This window comes from Meleagris gallopavo, chromosome 1, assembly GCF_905368555.1.
Source record: "Meleagris gallopavo chromosome 1, MGAL_WU_HG_1.1, whole genome shotgun sequence".
Classification (NCBI taxonomy): Eukaryota; Metazoa; Chordata; class Aves; order Galliformes; family Phasianidae; genus Meleagris; species Meleagris gallopavo.
In genome coordinates, this window is record NC_139404.1 from 96,599,551 (window position 1) to 96,614,572 (window position 15,022).

At 37.9% G+C, this 15,022-nt stretch overlaps 1 protein-coding gene across 3 annotated transcripts in view; it reads right to left on the reverse strand.

Annotated features, from left to right (window-relative positions):
* Positions 1-15,022, reverse strand: part of SAMSN1 (SAM domain, SH3 domain and nuclear localization signals 1) — a 154,365-nt gene that overhangs the window by 26,401 nt on the left and 112,942 nt on the right. The window contains exon 1 of one of the 3 annotated variants that reach the window (XM_003202862.5): positions 6,344-6,631. The exons of the other annotated variants lie outside the window; for them this stretch is intronic. Within the exon in view, the coding sequence (XP_003202910.1) occupies positions 6,344-6,400 (57 nt within the window). The 5' untranslated portion in view covers positions 6,401-6,631. Of the gene's footprint in view, positions 1-6,343; positions 6,632-15,022 lie in introns of those variants that run through there. 3 annotated transcript variants of the gene reach the window in all.

Genomic DNA, 15,022 nt, shown 5'->3' on the forward strand with positions numbered 1-15,022 from the left:
GTACAAGCAAAGGTTTCCATTATGATGGTTCTGAGGACATGTGACTTGCTAAATATGCAGAGCATGTATAATCTGTAGCTTGGTATCAAGCAGAAAAATGACTAGAGCAAAACCACTGACATTGCTAATTTGTGGAAATGAGTAAAACTACTTCTAACTACTGAAGTAAATCCACTGTCACTCTCATAAGCTTTCAGAAGATAAAAGTTAAGGGATATTGTGATTTCAGAGGCCCAGAAGACTTTTATTTTTATTTCCTGGAGTGGGTGAGAACTCCTTTAGTGAGAACTATTGGTGATAGGTGGATGGTTGGACTGGATGATCTTGTAGGTCTTTTCCAACCTTGGTGTTTCTATGATTCTGTATTGCCAGAGATTTTCACAGCAAGGGGTTGATTCTTCTGGCTTAAGTGTTTGTAGCCAGCCATAAATAGCTTAGACCTGCAGCTTTACAATTACTTCAGTGTGGACTTATACAAAACACAGATTTCTAGAAGTGTTGAAACCTACAAAGAACTTTAGGCCACATCCTCTAGCCTGCCCTTACACAGCTACTGCTTTTTACAAGCGATGATGGGTATCCTGGACAGTGTTTCATTTAGAGTACTTTGTGTTTCCTAGAAACACAGTACTGAAGCAATCAAATGCTCAATAAAGATAATTAAAGAATTAGAAGAGAACTAATACTGATTTATATCACCTTGGTGTTTGTCCCACCACACTTATCAGAGAGTACAGTCACAGCTATTGTGATCGAGTTTCCAGGAATGTGTGGAGAATGAAATTTGGACAAACTTCTTAAAATGCTATTGCTTGGTTGGAAAAAAAAAAAAAGAACTGATAGTGCTTTTCACTATAAGCAAATTTCACATTATAGGTGCCATAGTAAGGCAACTCTGCCACAAAAGAGGCCAGGATGAGAACAGGACAAAGATGCCTTTTCTATTATTTTATATGAGAGCTACTCAATAATTGCATGAGTCCTAAAGGAACCTTTATGTTGATCTGAGCATCAAAATATGGTTTGTATATCCTAATCAGCCTCCTGGCAAAGGGGAGAGAGATGGCTGTTGTTTCACCACAAAAAACCTGGACCCTTACTTAATGTTTACTGAGAAAATCAAATTCCAGGAATTTCAAACTCTTATTAGAAGAGATATACTAATGTATATGTTAGGACAGAAAAGGTCTCAAAAAAAGCTTTCCATGCCTGAGCAAAGGGAAAAGATTTTTCTTTTTTCCTGATAATCAATAGTTAGAAATAAAATGTGGATATAAAGAAGGAAAAAAAGAAAACAGTTACGAGAGGAGCTGCAATATGGTTGCAGAACTTTCCACTCGTGCAAGAAAAATACCCCAAGGTTAACTCTAACCTTGTTCTTGTTTTTCCGAAGTCTGACGGAGACAGGAAACACCTTCTGACGTGTCACCTGCAATCCCTTTTTCCCCGTCTGCTCATACATGGTTATAACAGTATCAATTTTTCTTTCTCTGAACACTTCCTGAAAAAGGCCCACAGGTATTTCCACTACAAACCAGATTCTTAAAACTACTCCTCAGATGTTGTCATCTGCTTCTGCTTATCTAACAATGTTAAAATGGATTTTGACAAACACTCCTTCTTCAAGAGGCAATGGAGTAAAGACCTTTAATGACAGAACTACGTGTCATCTTTGCCTATGAGCATAAATTTGCACAGCGGGCAGTATGGTGAAAACAGCTTATCGCCTCGCATCACTGTTAGAATGAAATGCAAATGGAAACGAACATCACTTCAGTCATGGCTGTGAAAATTAGCATCTGTGACATTAGCAGTGGTTCATTTATTATACACTCCAAATTTCAGGGAGAAAGAAAAGAATTTTAAACTTGCTATATTTTCAGAAATCTGCCTGTCCTTACCTTTGAAATAAAATTAAAACCCTCAGTTTTTACCACTCAAAGATAAAACCTAGTTAATATTCATTAGCAATGAGCAATCTATTCACTGCAGATCTTGTCCTACAAAAGATATAATTATATGCTGAATTATTTTTGGCTTTTAGATTTGCTGTACCTATCTCCTATTTTCTCTTCAAGTATTTCCCAGTACAGAGTATTGCACAAGCCATCGTCTCAGAAAGCTGCACCAAAAAAACTTGCTTATAGCATTTGTCTACACTACAGACTCCAAACACAGGCAAGTGATAAACATGACTTAGATTACGAAGCCCATAGAAATCAATAGGATCCCAGCTAATTTATTCATTTACATGTTTTGGGGATCAGGCTTTCTGTGACGAATATATACAAAAGGGAAATCTGGGCCTCATTAAGTCCATGGCCAAAATGTGCATGGATTTCTGTGGAGACAAGCTTTTGTGTGAAGCTTATAAAAAGGAAAACTAATGATATGAAATACTACTAGAGAATAAGGTTGCACAGTAAATGTGTGCAGTTTACACATTTAAATTGTAAAGTGTGTAAACACAATGGAAGTAAAAATTGCCTTCCACTGGATTTGCCACTAATTTCTTATGAGGCTGAAATTAAGTTTATCACATTAGTAAGAGATTATTGATTTAATTAGAAGCTTGGACATATTTTTGCCTAAACAAAATGCACAAGCATTGACCCTGAATTGTCTTACACCAGAAGTAAGCTGAGTTCCAAGCATCAAACACATTTGGAAGCAGAATAAGGAAACAAAAATGTCTCAAACCTTTAGCATAAACATAGATCATCTGTCATGTAAAATAATGACACAAGACTTTCTTCAGTCAAGCCAGAAAAAAAAAAAAAGCACAAAATCTTATTTGCTTCAGCTTGAAGTAAAGCCAAGAAAATCATCAGGCAGTTCTCAAGTTTTCAGTGTGTATAGGAATTTGAAAGAGAGAGACAAAAGAAAACCTGCTGCCCAGAACATTACATTGTGTGAAGTGCGCGGTGCAGTGCAGGGATGTTTTACAGATTATTTGCACCTTTCACTCTTATTTACACCTGGTCAAAAGTGTTAAACAGTGCAAAGTGGAATGCACCCTTGCTGCAAAATGTTTTTGTTTTTGTTTTTGTTTTTTAGCATTGTTTTATTTGTACGGTGCTGCCTGGAGCACATCAGAGAGACCATGTTTAATTTCTTTGAATGTTTTTCTTACCATTTTTCTAAACCTACTTCATGCTATTCCCCAGATGCACAGAGATCTGTAGTGCCATTGGGGCAGTGAAGATACAATCCAGGTGATGTTAGGGGTCCTTGACATCTTCTGAGTGAGCCACTCTCCTCTCCCCCAGCTTTGTGAGCACTCTGGGGTAGGCTGTAACAAGCCCTGGCTGAAACACATCTGGCAGCAATATGTTGCTGCAGACCTCTCCTACCAGTGCTGCAGCAGTGCAGATGGAATACACTCTGCTCTGCCCATAGTACTCCAGCTATCAACGTGGGCACCAACTGCAAAGCTGGGTGCTCGACCTTGTGCGCATGACCTCAGCTGCCCACTGGTAACTGTGCAGCCCAGAGGGCCACACCATATAAACCGAGTCACATTCAGCTGATGGAAAAGGACAGTGATGGCTGAAGTGAAGCACCAAAAGAGAGCTGTGGTGGATGGGCCGATTGGAAGCGCTCAGCCTGCACCACGATATAAAGTCATTTCAGGACCTGGACAGACAGAGGTGGGTTAGGGAGAGGACAGGCTTGAAATAGAGAGGTTAGCCCTTTGATAAGGTTGAATTTCTTCTATTTTAGTCTGAGTATTTTTAAGCCTTGGTACTTCTCCTTTATAATTCAGCTACCTGGGCCCTCAGCTTTTGTAAAATTTGTGTGTGCAGGCCCATAGCAGTACATGGAGCTACAAGGACAAACGTCAGCAAAGGATCACAATCCTTCTGGTGCCTCTTTTGAAAACATTTATCTCCCCATTTTCTCTGGAATGACAAGTGGTGTCGATTTTTTTTGCTCACAAATGAATATTTATTTAGTTTCTGCTGCATACAGATCATATAGTAGCTATATGCACAAATACGCATACACAAAAGCTGCAAGATGAGCATAGAAATTATGAGCACGATTGCGGTGCCACAGAAATCCTTGATGTGTAAAGAAAAACTGCAACACCAGTTCTTCATGGCAATGTACAGGTATCGAAGTTTTAATAATAAACACCAAGAGTTTCAAGTCGTTTCTTTTTGCCTATGTAGCACCTAACACATCTGCAGAAGTCTCTGAAGCAACGCAATAATAAAGCAAATGCATTGCACACAGAGAACAGGCAGTTAAATATTGAGAATCTGTATTGCTCCACTAGCCACCTTTCCACCACTAGCAGTGGCTTTGTACAGGGACAGAGAATTGTCTGGGATAAGGTTTCAGCATCAGCTTTACATGGTATTCTTCCATCTTTATCAAAAGGCATAACTGTATGCCAGATACTGTTCATGGGCATTAAGTAATTTCACATTAGAAAACAATAAAAGCAGGAGGATTAAAAATAAAATCTAGGTGTAACACTTGAATAATGCACAGAACTTCCCACAAATGTGATAGAGACCAATGGTCACTATCAGCAAAACTCAGCTGCCTAAAAAGATATTTTGGTTGTTCTGTTCGCAGGTCTCTGGCAGCAATACAGATTTTCACTGAATAATCTAGACTGATGACTTTCTCCTTTATTATATCCAGGACAGCCACCTAAAGATGAGATGAGACAGCCCAAGACCTCCACACTGATGATGACATCCCTCCCTGTGCGTACAAGAAGACGTCAAATACTGCCTACGCAGAACAGTGGTAGCCAGGAAACCATCCAGGGGCACCACTTGTGAAATTTTGTAATTTCTGTTTGGAGGTGAAGACTTGCACCCCATGTTACTCAATTCTGTATTGAGCAAGTTAGGTATTTGCATTGCTTACACATGCATATTTCAAAACATGCTGCAAAATTTCTCTTCTATGGGAGGGGGAAACTGTCTCCTCCCATGACATTTCTGTCAATAGCACATTCAGCAAAAGATTGTAATTGTGGAAAGTTTACAGAATTCTGTGCAAAAATGGGACTACAGTAGGTGAAGTGTTTCAAAGTACGTTACTAAGGCAGAAAGAAATCCTGATCTGCTTCACCAAAACCTTGCATTTTTTTGCATAAGAATTTACAAGAAGTCTAAGTCAGTCCAACAAAATCATGCAAGTCTGACAATCAGTCAAGTGTTTAGACTCTTTTTATCCCTGCTTTATACACACAGTGAATCAATATATATATATATGTACACCATATTCACAGAATTTATATTCACATAGATTCACAGGTTTGAGAAGCCATAACACTAGCATTTTAGTAGCATGGAGTGAATTCATGAATGAATAACCAGCTGTGTGAAAGGAAAAAAAATAAATCATAGAATCATTAAGGTTGGAAAAGACATCTAAGATCATCTAGTCCAACCATCAATTCATCACCACCATGCCTACTAAACCATGTCTCTCAAATCATATCATTTGTTAAGGAAGATGTTATTCTGGAAGAAAAAAGTAACCAAAACTTAATTTTGCGAGTATTCAGTGGGGAGGAAAAAACAATGCTCATCTACAGGATCTATTGTGATCTTTTCACCTGACCTATAGCGTAACTAGATATTAACTATGCTTCTTTCCTGGCTTTAAGACATGAACAGAAGAAAACACATATACCATGTAAACAAGCCTAATGCTTAAAAAATGTAAATCTATGGAGAAAGTAATTAAAGTATGTTTCAAATTCATGAAAAAAAACCAGCAAAAACATTAATTGTTTACAAATCATAGTCTAAAACTATGTGCAAGTGGGACACATAAAAGCCAATGTCATGTAAAAACAAATGACATTCCTTCTACAGAACTGCCTGCAATAGTCTCTTAGGATACAGATGTCACACTGCAAGGTGTGCTCCCAAACAAAGACAAGAAGGATCAGTAAACTATTTCTCACTGCATTTCTTGGGATAGCATCAGTTTGTCATAAATTCAGGGGGTAGAGGAAATTTTTGTGAGTGTCTCTGATAAAAGACTGATGAAGAACATGCAACAACAAACTCCAGTAGCAAGGCTCTTCAACACAATAGCAGCTTTGTAATGATTTCCTGGATTGGACTGTTACATTTATAAAGTGAGTATATAAAAATAGATTGTTGAAGTTATAGTACTGAAAGAGTGCTGCGGAAATCCTGAAGCATTCAAGGTCTTATTTTTCAACTTCACATTTTCTGTAGAAGCTGCAAAATCTTAGGAATTATTCCACTGCATTACAACCAGTCCTGGGCCTTTCAAGTACCTAAGCACTTCTTTTAGGAATTCCTGTTATAATTTACTGGCAATAAAAATTAAACTTTCTTACCTTAGGTTTTTGACTTTTCTCCTTATCAGACACATTAGATGGTTTTCTCTTCAACATTTTAAATTTAAGATTGTCTGACTGATGTGCAAAGTCTACAAGCTTGCAACTTAACAAAGATAGCAACGCGTGCCGCACAAGGGTACACCGTTTACTGCAGTTCCTTGTTCAGTCAGGATGTGACCGTGCAGCTGCTTTGTAGAAAGGGCGAGCAAGTTGAAATAGCAGTCTGGGGAGGGAGTGAGGAAGGAGAGGAGGAAGTGACTGCGGAGAGAGAGGTGCACTAGAGATGAGTTGAAAATGAGTACAGAGTGCAGAGTGAGAAACTCTTCAATATGTATTCTCCTTTATGTCACCATGAGACCTCAGGAAGATTTTTGCACAACCTCAAGAAATCAGGCTCTTTTCCCCTCTCATTTACCACACTCAACCTCATGGCACTAAAAGCACCCTCCATTTCAACTTGTGCTGAGACTTGAATGTGAAGGAGTGCTGCACTCAGGAGCATCCAAGGATTTTATTGCCCAGCAGGTGTGTGCTGTGCTGTGACACACGGTCTAGCTGGTCCCTAATGCCTCCCACTCATTGCTCTATAGCCATTCAATAAATGCAGCAAGGTTAAAGACCACTACGTGGAAGAGAAGAGAAAATTTCTAAGGCCATCTTCTTTTCTATGGTCAAATAATTTTTTGCCTTTCGTCAGGGAATTTGGACATCCTGAAATAGCTTTTTCAGTTCTCTGCTGTCACTGATTAGGTGAAAAGTAGAAGGGAGAAGGATCAACTCTAGCAGGAGGTTTACAGCAGAGAGGCTACAATGAAAGTAGAGGTACTAAGTGAGTTCTGATTGTCTGCTTCATCTTGTTTGATATTATTTGCCAAATTCAAACAAACAATTATTGAGTATCCTAAGTAAAACTACTTTGTTGTGAATCATGCAGTATAAAATCTGAAACTATGAAAAAAACCCATTGCCTTTTTATTGAGATTCAGGCAAATTTCAAACTTAAATTTGAGCCACCCACAGAGTTTCAATGCTGCAGATGAACAAAGAAAACTATTTCTAAGTAAGCTGCAGAGCTGAAAAAGTGAAGAAGAATTAGGTTAAAAATACATTTTTTTTCAAAAATTTCTGACATTTTTTCAGAAAAAAAATGGTTTTCAAGAAAATCTATTTGAAGTAATTTCCTCATACATTTTGCAGTTAAAACTTCTTTTAGCAAGCCTGTGAAAACGTCTTCCATCAGATAGCAATTCATGAATCCTTGTGGATCCAAACACTCAGTGCACACACCCTGGTAAAGCCCTGTCTGTTTTTTCTGTATATGTATTGAACCTTAGCCCAGCACCCAAAATGTCTTACTTCACATTTTAACTAGAACTACATTCCTTCTGTATAGAGCTGAATTTTATTATCAATATGATATCCCTCAGAGTTCATCAGCATTATTATTAATTAAATATTGATTATTAATAATAATTATTATAAACTCCAAGGGATATATAATTCATTATTATTACTAATAGTAATTGTTAATAAAACTGATGAACTCTAAGGTATATTTTTCTTTCATATATCTGATAACAGCACTTGAAAAGTCTATTTAAGTTTCTAACCCTAAGGAGGTTTTACCATTGATATTTAATCAGCCTTAGTAATTCAGTAAAGCCATATGTTATTAAAAATGCTGTACGTGTGTTTTACAGTAATTAAACCCTATTATTTATCTACATAGCTGTACATTGCAGTATATTGCTTTTCTTTTTTATCTGATCCAAAGCTGAGGATTAAATAAGACTGTGCAGATCATTAGAATGTGATTTCCTGTCTCAGACCACTATTAAAATCTTCATGATTAATAAAATGGGAACTCATCTGAAGAGTAATATATGAGCTTCCTTTCTGTAGAATATTTATTGTTAAACAGGAAGAAAGAGGCCATTTCAAGAGATATAGTGCCCACCCATATCTATTTCCTTTCCTCATCCACATATCAGAAAAATTATAGCAGCTTGAAAGCTGACCTGATTATGTTCTTGCCCTTGGAAGGTTGACCCACACTAGTTTTAAAAAGTAACTAAGTGAAAAAAAAAAACAAACGTATAACAGTAAGTTAACCAATACATTTCAAAGAGGGCCCTTCTCTATTAAAAAATAATAAAAAGCTTGGTGCTTGTATTCTCTGTATTTCAAGATGTATTTTCGAAGAGGAATGAATACCTACGTAAAACAGCAATTAAAATTCTCGTACCTAATTTTCTATTGGACATAATTGCACATAACTTATTTCATTTCCTTGCTGGTCTTTGGACCTGATCCAAACTGCAGCAAAATCAATAGAAGTTTTGAAGATTAATTTTATTGGGCTCAGATTTGAATCCTCCATCCTGAAATACTCAGGTAATGCTGCTCTCCACTCTGCAAAGTCCAATGGGAAGAAAAGTGTTCCACTTAGTAATTAAGATGACCCCATGAAAATGATTCCTTTTATAAAAGGCAATATACGTTATAGCTTATTATTATTATCATTATTCAGTTTTAATGAGTGGTCCATGATAAATAGTCCTGGATACTCGAGTGCTTTATGTGTCTTCCACCCACACAGTATCAAATGCCACAATAGTGTCAAAGTCCTCAGTGGCTCCATCCAGTTACCTTACCTTGAAAGAAAAAACTACCTATTACCTACACTGTAAGCTCATCCTTTCAGTATTTGATTATTTTTATATTACCAAAAAGTAGAGCAAAATTAGAATAAAGAAGTTAGCATAGTAGCCAAAAAGCAAACGAGGAAAATTTTATATCAGTCCATCACAGAAATCTGGCCCAAGTTTAAATGGAGACTTAGATACCTTACATTACTTTCCCTTATGCTAAGCAATTCTGAAGTGTGTTAGGCTATTTATTTCAATTAACATAGGGCTTCTATAATGTACCCTTTGCTTTTATGTCCATGCCTATACTCTGTCTGGTCTAGGGTGCCTAGATATAGCAGAAATCTCAGAATAGCAAATGGAACTGAGAGAATAATTTGCAGTGAATAATTTACTTAACAATTTTAGTCTTTATTTCCTCAAGGAATGTTCAGGAGCAGAACACAATTTCCTCAAATGTACGTACTAATAATGGGTCATAACACAGCTAGATACTTCCCTCTCCTGGTCTAATCTGTGCAAGAGCCAGTCATGGTTGCAGTCACTGTTATTTGTCAGTGCAGTTCTCTCCATGAACCACCACAGCAAAGATGTAAAGAAAGAAAGTAAAGAAACAAGTGTGAAAAAGCCTTCCCACCCACAATAATAATCCATGAAAAAAGCCAGATATTGCTGCCTGCGTTGATTGTATAAGTATTTAAATTAAACACTGAACATTGAAGCTCTGACTTTTCCTTGAGCTTCTGGGGAATGGAGTTGGAGTTCCATTTTATATCTATCCAACACTCAGTGCAGTCTCATCATTGTGAGCACCCAGCACTGAAAATTGGTCCATAATGCCTAGAGGTTTTTATTCATGAAATGAGGTCTGTAATTTCCCGGTGAATAGGCTCCTCGCTGCTTTTTGTCATGAGGAAAAAATGAAGTAATATAAACTCAAAATTTTTTGAGAGACGAGACAGGATAAAAATATTCTAAGCTTACACTCTCAATGTGGCAGAGGGTTGACACTATATCACGAACACTCACTTTCTGTACTAAGTATGATAATTCTTATGGAACCTGTATAAAGTGGCTATTCAGCAAACTACAGGGCTGTTCAGAAAGTGACACCTCCTATTTTACTATGTCAGCCCACAACATCAGAGGCGGTTGGTGGTATGGCAGTAGAGGCTGAACCTTCCCACCAATTTTCCATTACATGTTGCTGCTGTGAGACAGATGGCAGCAGAAGGGTAGTCTGACGGAACTGCATCTGACATGGAAGTCCATTTGAAGCAAAGGTGTGTCAATCAATTCCTCCATGTAAAAAAAATGGCACCCACTGACATTCATTTATGCTTGCTGAATGTTTCTGGACACCAACCAGTGGATGTGACCATAGTGATGCAGAGGGTGACAGCAACATTTCATCATTTCAGCACGGTGACAGCGACAGAGGAGCACTTCCACTGGTACAGATCTTTACAAGTGTGGCATGCAGGCTTTTGTTCATTGCTGGCAAAAATGCATAGCTAGTGGTAGTGAGAATGCCAAAAAATAGTGTTTTGTACCTGAGAATTTGATTTATCAAAGTGTCATTGTGCTTGTAATTTCCATGGAAATAAATAAGAGACATCGCTTTTGGAGTGACCTACATAATAACTGAAGTTTGCTACAAAAAACTTTATCTTGTCCAAATAATTAACATTAGAAACAGAGCTTTTTTTTCTTAATGCCATATGCCTACTGAAATAGCATCAGGGAACAACAGAGTGGACTCCAAACTTGTTTAAGAAACAGAGCACAAAGAAGCAGAAATATCGTCATCTTGTTGAGTCTTGGGAAATTGTGAATTCAACTTTCCTGAGACTCTCAAGCTTCCTTTTCTACCTGAAAAAATATTTTCGCAATTCTTTCTTTTCTTATGCTAATCCTTTGCCTTTAAGGTCAATGGAGTCACAAAGAAATATGGCAGGGACAGGCTGTAGAACATCTCTACTAAAACTCCACTGAATTGAAAGACATGTCTAGTACAAAAAGCCGTGCCTAGTGGGTAAGAAAAAAAAGATGTTTCATGGCCAGGCCCTCCAACTATGTCCTTGGCATGCTCCCAGTATCACCTGGCCTAAAGGGAAAATGAAGCACCAAGAACTTATCTCAAACTTTGATCCCAGCACATCGTCTTGTATGAGCAGTAGATGAACAGATCACTCATACCTGCACCGTCAGGTTAGCACTAACACCAATAAAAATCTATACTATTGTGACAGAAGGATTTTCAAGGAGATTCGTTTTCACCTATTGAACAAATCCCTTTCTTATTATCTTTAAGAGTAAAGCCAAAGTTGTATCTATATCTTCCAGGTTGTCCTGTTGGGAAAACTCAGAGTCAGCAAGGTTGGTATCTTGTAAAACAGCCACAAGCTTACCCAGCATCTGTGTAGTAATTTCCATCAAAAATATGTGCGTCACTGGTGGTTTTCTTGTACAATTTATTGTAAGCAGAGCACAGTTTACAGCCTGTGAATTATAGAAAGTAAGTGGTGAGACGCTGCTGCTGTGGGTTCAGGCATGCTGGTGAATTGCATGTTGTTTCTCAGAGTGAATGTTAAGTTGTAGCTCAAAGCTACATTGCAGTGTTTGTGCCTGAGACATCTCAGTGGATTCTGTTAGTGAACACTGGGATTACAAATCAGACATGAGGACATTTTACTCCACGTAATTTGCAGGCTTATACAACTGTTGTTTTATAATTATTCAGCTGATGTTTAGCCTCCCAGAAATGCATTTACAGATAAAGAATGACAGTTGCCTTGTGTATCTATTCAAAAAGCTCAAATATGAGATTTGTGATAAAGGGAACGAATACAACAATAAATTCAGGCTCTCCATTCTAATCTCTCACACAGAACATGACATGCTTCATTCAGCATTTAGAGGACCAGCTTAATGCATCAGCATTGTCGGTGCAGCAGGGGATTTTCTCAAGGTATGTACATGATGTCTGCCTATCTCTGATTAGAATCAAGATCAACAAAAGTAAATTCTGATAAACTGTAATGTGCAGCCTGCTGTCAGGAAACTCTGTAGTTTGAGCTATCTTTTACTAGTAAACATCTCCTGCTGAATTTCTTCACTCATGTCAGAACGTCAAGATGCTGTGCCACCACAGCATTAGGATGGTTCTTTAGATCATAACATGAAAAGGAATAAAGGTTGGCATTCACTTGCAGGGCTTCACTTTCATTTTGTTAACCAAAGAAAAGGTTATTTCTCCTTTATTTCTTGAACATGTTTTAAAGTGGGAGAAAATAAAATTTGAAAGTGAAAGAGGGGGACAAATTTGCTTTACATATAAATCTTACGAGCAGGAGGTGGATCAACTTTTTACACGATCTGATAGTGATAGGACAAAGAGGAATGGCTTGAAACTAAAAGAGGAGAAATTTAGGTTATTTGTTAGGAAGAAATTCTTTATTCAGAGGGTGGTGAGACACTGGCACAGGCTACCCATAGAAGTTGTGGTGTCCCATACCTGGAGGCACTCAAAGCCAGATTGGATGGGGTCCTGGGCATCCTGAGCTGATGGGGGCAGCCCTGTCCATGGCTCTCACTTCAACGCCTGAATCTCACTGCAGGGATCTCTGTCTTCTGCTCTGGCAGGCATAGATAGTTCACCCAATCTGTCAGCCATCTCTCCACTGAACGGTGACACAGGATGGGCAATCTGTAGCCAAGCTGAGCTCTACCATGCAGAAGAGAAGCTCTTTTCCTGCTGGAGTTCTGTCAGGTGATCTCTCCCTTTGCCATTCATGGTTCTGCCCTGCTTGTCTTGCTCAGGTCTTCATGGGATACTTCAGGCTGAATGATCATAATTGAGCAAGTTGCCCCAGGCCAGCTGAGCCACACTGGCGGGGAAGAAAAATGGTCTTAGCCCATCACTGAGATGAAGCACATTCTCATACATTTGTTTCATTAAGATCTGAGATAATGTGTGTTATCTCAACCTGTCTGTTGGCTAAAAGCACTCAAAGGAACAGTCACAGTACTCAGTAGCTGTAAGGTAATGACCTACGTGTCAGTAACTTGTCTTTGGGGAGAGAAGGGAATGTGCAAGGGAGGATATCTCCAAAACTCTGCTTTGTGGAGAGAGCTGGAGTGCTTTGCCCCTTCACAAACACCCCACTTTTCTTCAGGATTTCCTTTACCACCCTTGATTTTTTTCAGAGTATTATTCACTCCTTCCCCTCTCACTTTCCCACAAAGGGTATGAGCTTTCAAACTCAATCCTTGCAAATCAGGAGTCTTCTAATTACTTCTTACTCTCACTTATGTGATCCCTGTTATTTCTTCCACACAAATTGTCCTGGGTGTTTTCTATCTCCTTGTCCTTGCTGCTGCCAATGAAAGCAGAAGTTGATGTAAAAGAGATGAAATTTCTCTCTCCAACAGCTCCATGATTTGCTACAAGCTCTCCTGAGCTACACACCAGGAATTCCTGGAGAGGAAACAAGTTTGGGTTCAAGCACCCCCATAAACCTAAATTATAAAAAAAAAAAGTAGCACTCTCAGGTAACATAATCCATTAGATTGAAAAAATAAAAATCAAACCCAAGAATGCAGGATTTAGGGAAAGCAGAATTAAATGCTATCTATGATACTTCAGTTTCACTCCTTTGCACATATATTTTATGATGAAGTTTTAATAATGTTATTATTTACTATATTTTCTCTGCTGTTTGATTCAGTGCAAAGGACGAATCTGAATGGAGGTGTCAGAGTCTGAACTCCTGCCTGTGCCACAAGTTGGAATGTGCATTCTTGCTGGTGCAACAACTATCTGATGTGTAAAATAACATGCTGTCTCCATTTGCCAAACAAAGCCTGAGGCAGACAAGTTATTTGTCTAATATCACACAGGAGGTCGTAGAAGTGCAGGGAATTGAATTGGCAGTGTCTACATCCTTAATAACTGGATCTTGATGCACAGAGTTAAGATAGCTGAGTGCTACTATGGATTACTGGAATATTTATTTCACCACTATTTTTCAGTGAAAAGCTAAGAAAGTTTGTTACTACTTGTTCATCTCACCATTTACCACTGACTGCCTGCTGTACTCCTCAGTTTTTGGCCCTGTGGTTGGACAAGCAGAAAATTTCAGTGAACATAACTGCAAACAAAGTTTTAGGCGTTTGACTTCAAGGCTTTTGGACTGAAAAATCTGAATAACATCCTGGCTATTTTAAAATGTCATCTAGATCAGTTGATTTCACCATTTTCCACTTGTATAAATCTATCTGTAGGATGTGAGCCATCATCTGTATGTATCTGTGATCTGTCTTGTGAACTAGTGCAGTGGCTAACACAACAGTCAATAACCGAGGCCACATGTACTCCTGTATTGTTACACTGATTAATTTTTACAGCAGTAATTAGGAAGCACAGTTCATTTGTGAGACAGGAAATTGTGTTTTAAAACACCTACAAAACCCAGAATTAAATATCGAAAGCCCATAAAGATACACAATATTGTCTGCCTCTGTCTGAACTCCTGCTTTTCCCACTTCCCACGCACTATTTGTTGTCATTTCTTATAGAATGCTATTAAGTGTAAGTTGTACGTAGAAGTGAAAAAGAATTTTCATGTCACTTACCTAATTAATTTGGTTCTTTCATGAAAAATAGTCAGCCAGATTTCTTCAAATGGATTAGAATGTGAGCACTTCCAACAAGAATTATGCTATGTTAAAGTTTCCAATTCATTTTCCCCATATATTAGTGAAGGCAAACTTTTTCAAGCAATTAAACATCTACAGAAAGTCAGTCCAGAAATTTCATTACTATAGGTGAATTCCTTTCAAAATAATATTCAAGTAAAAGTAATTTACTAATTTTTTAATGAGTTTTTGAAAAAAACAAACCTAAGCTCTATATTTTAATGATTTTAATGATATTTAAATAACAAAATTTAAAATGTGTAGCAACAGTTTCATTTCAAATCTTGTTATTTAGAAGCCGTTCTTCATTTTACTCACAATTATTTTT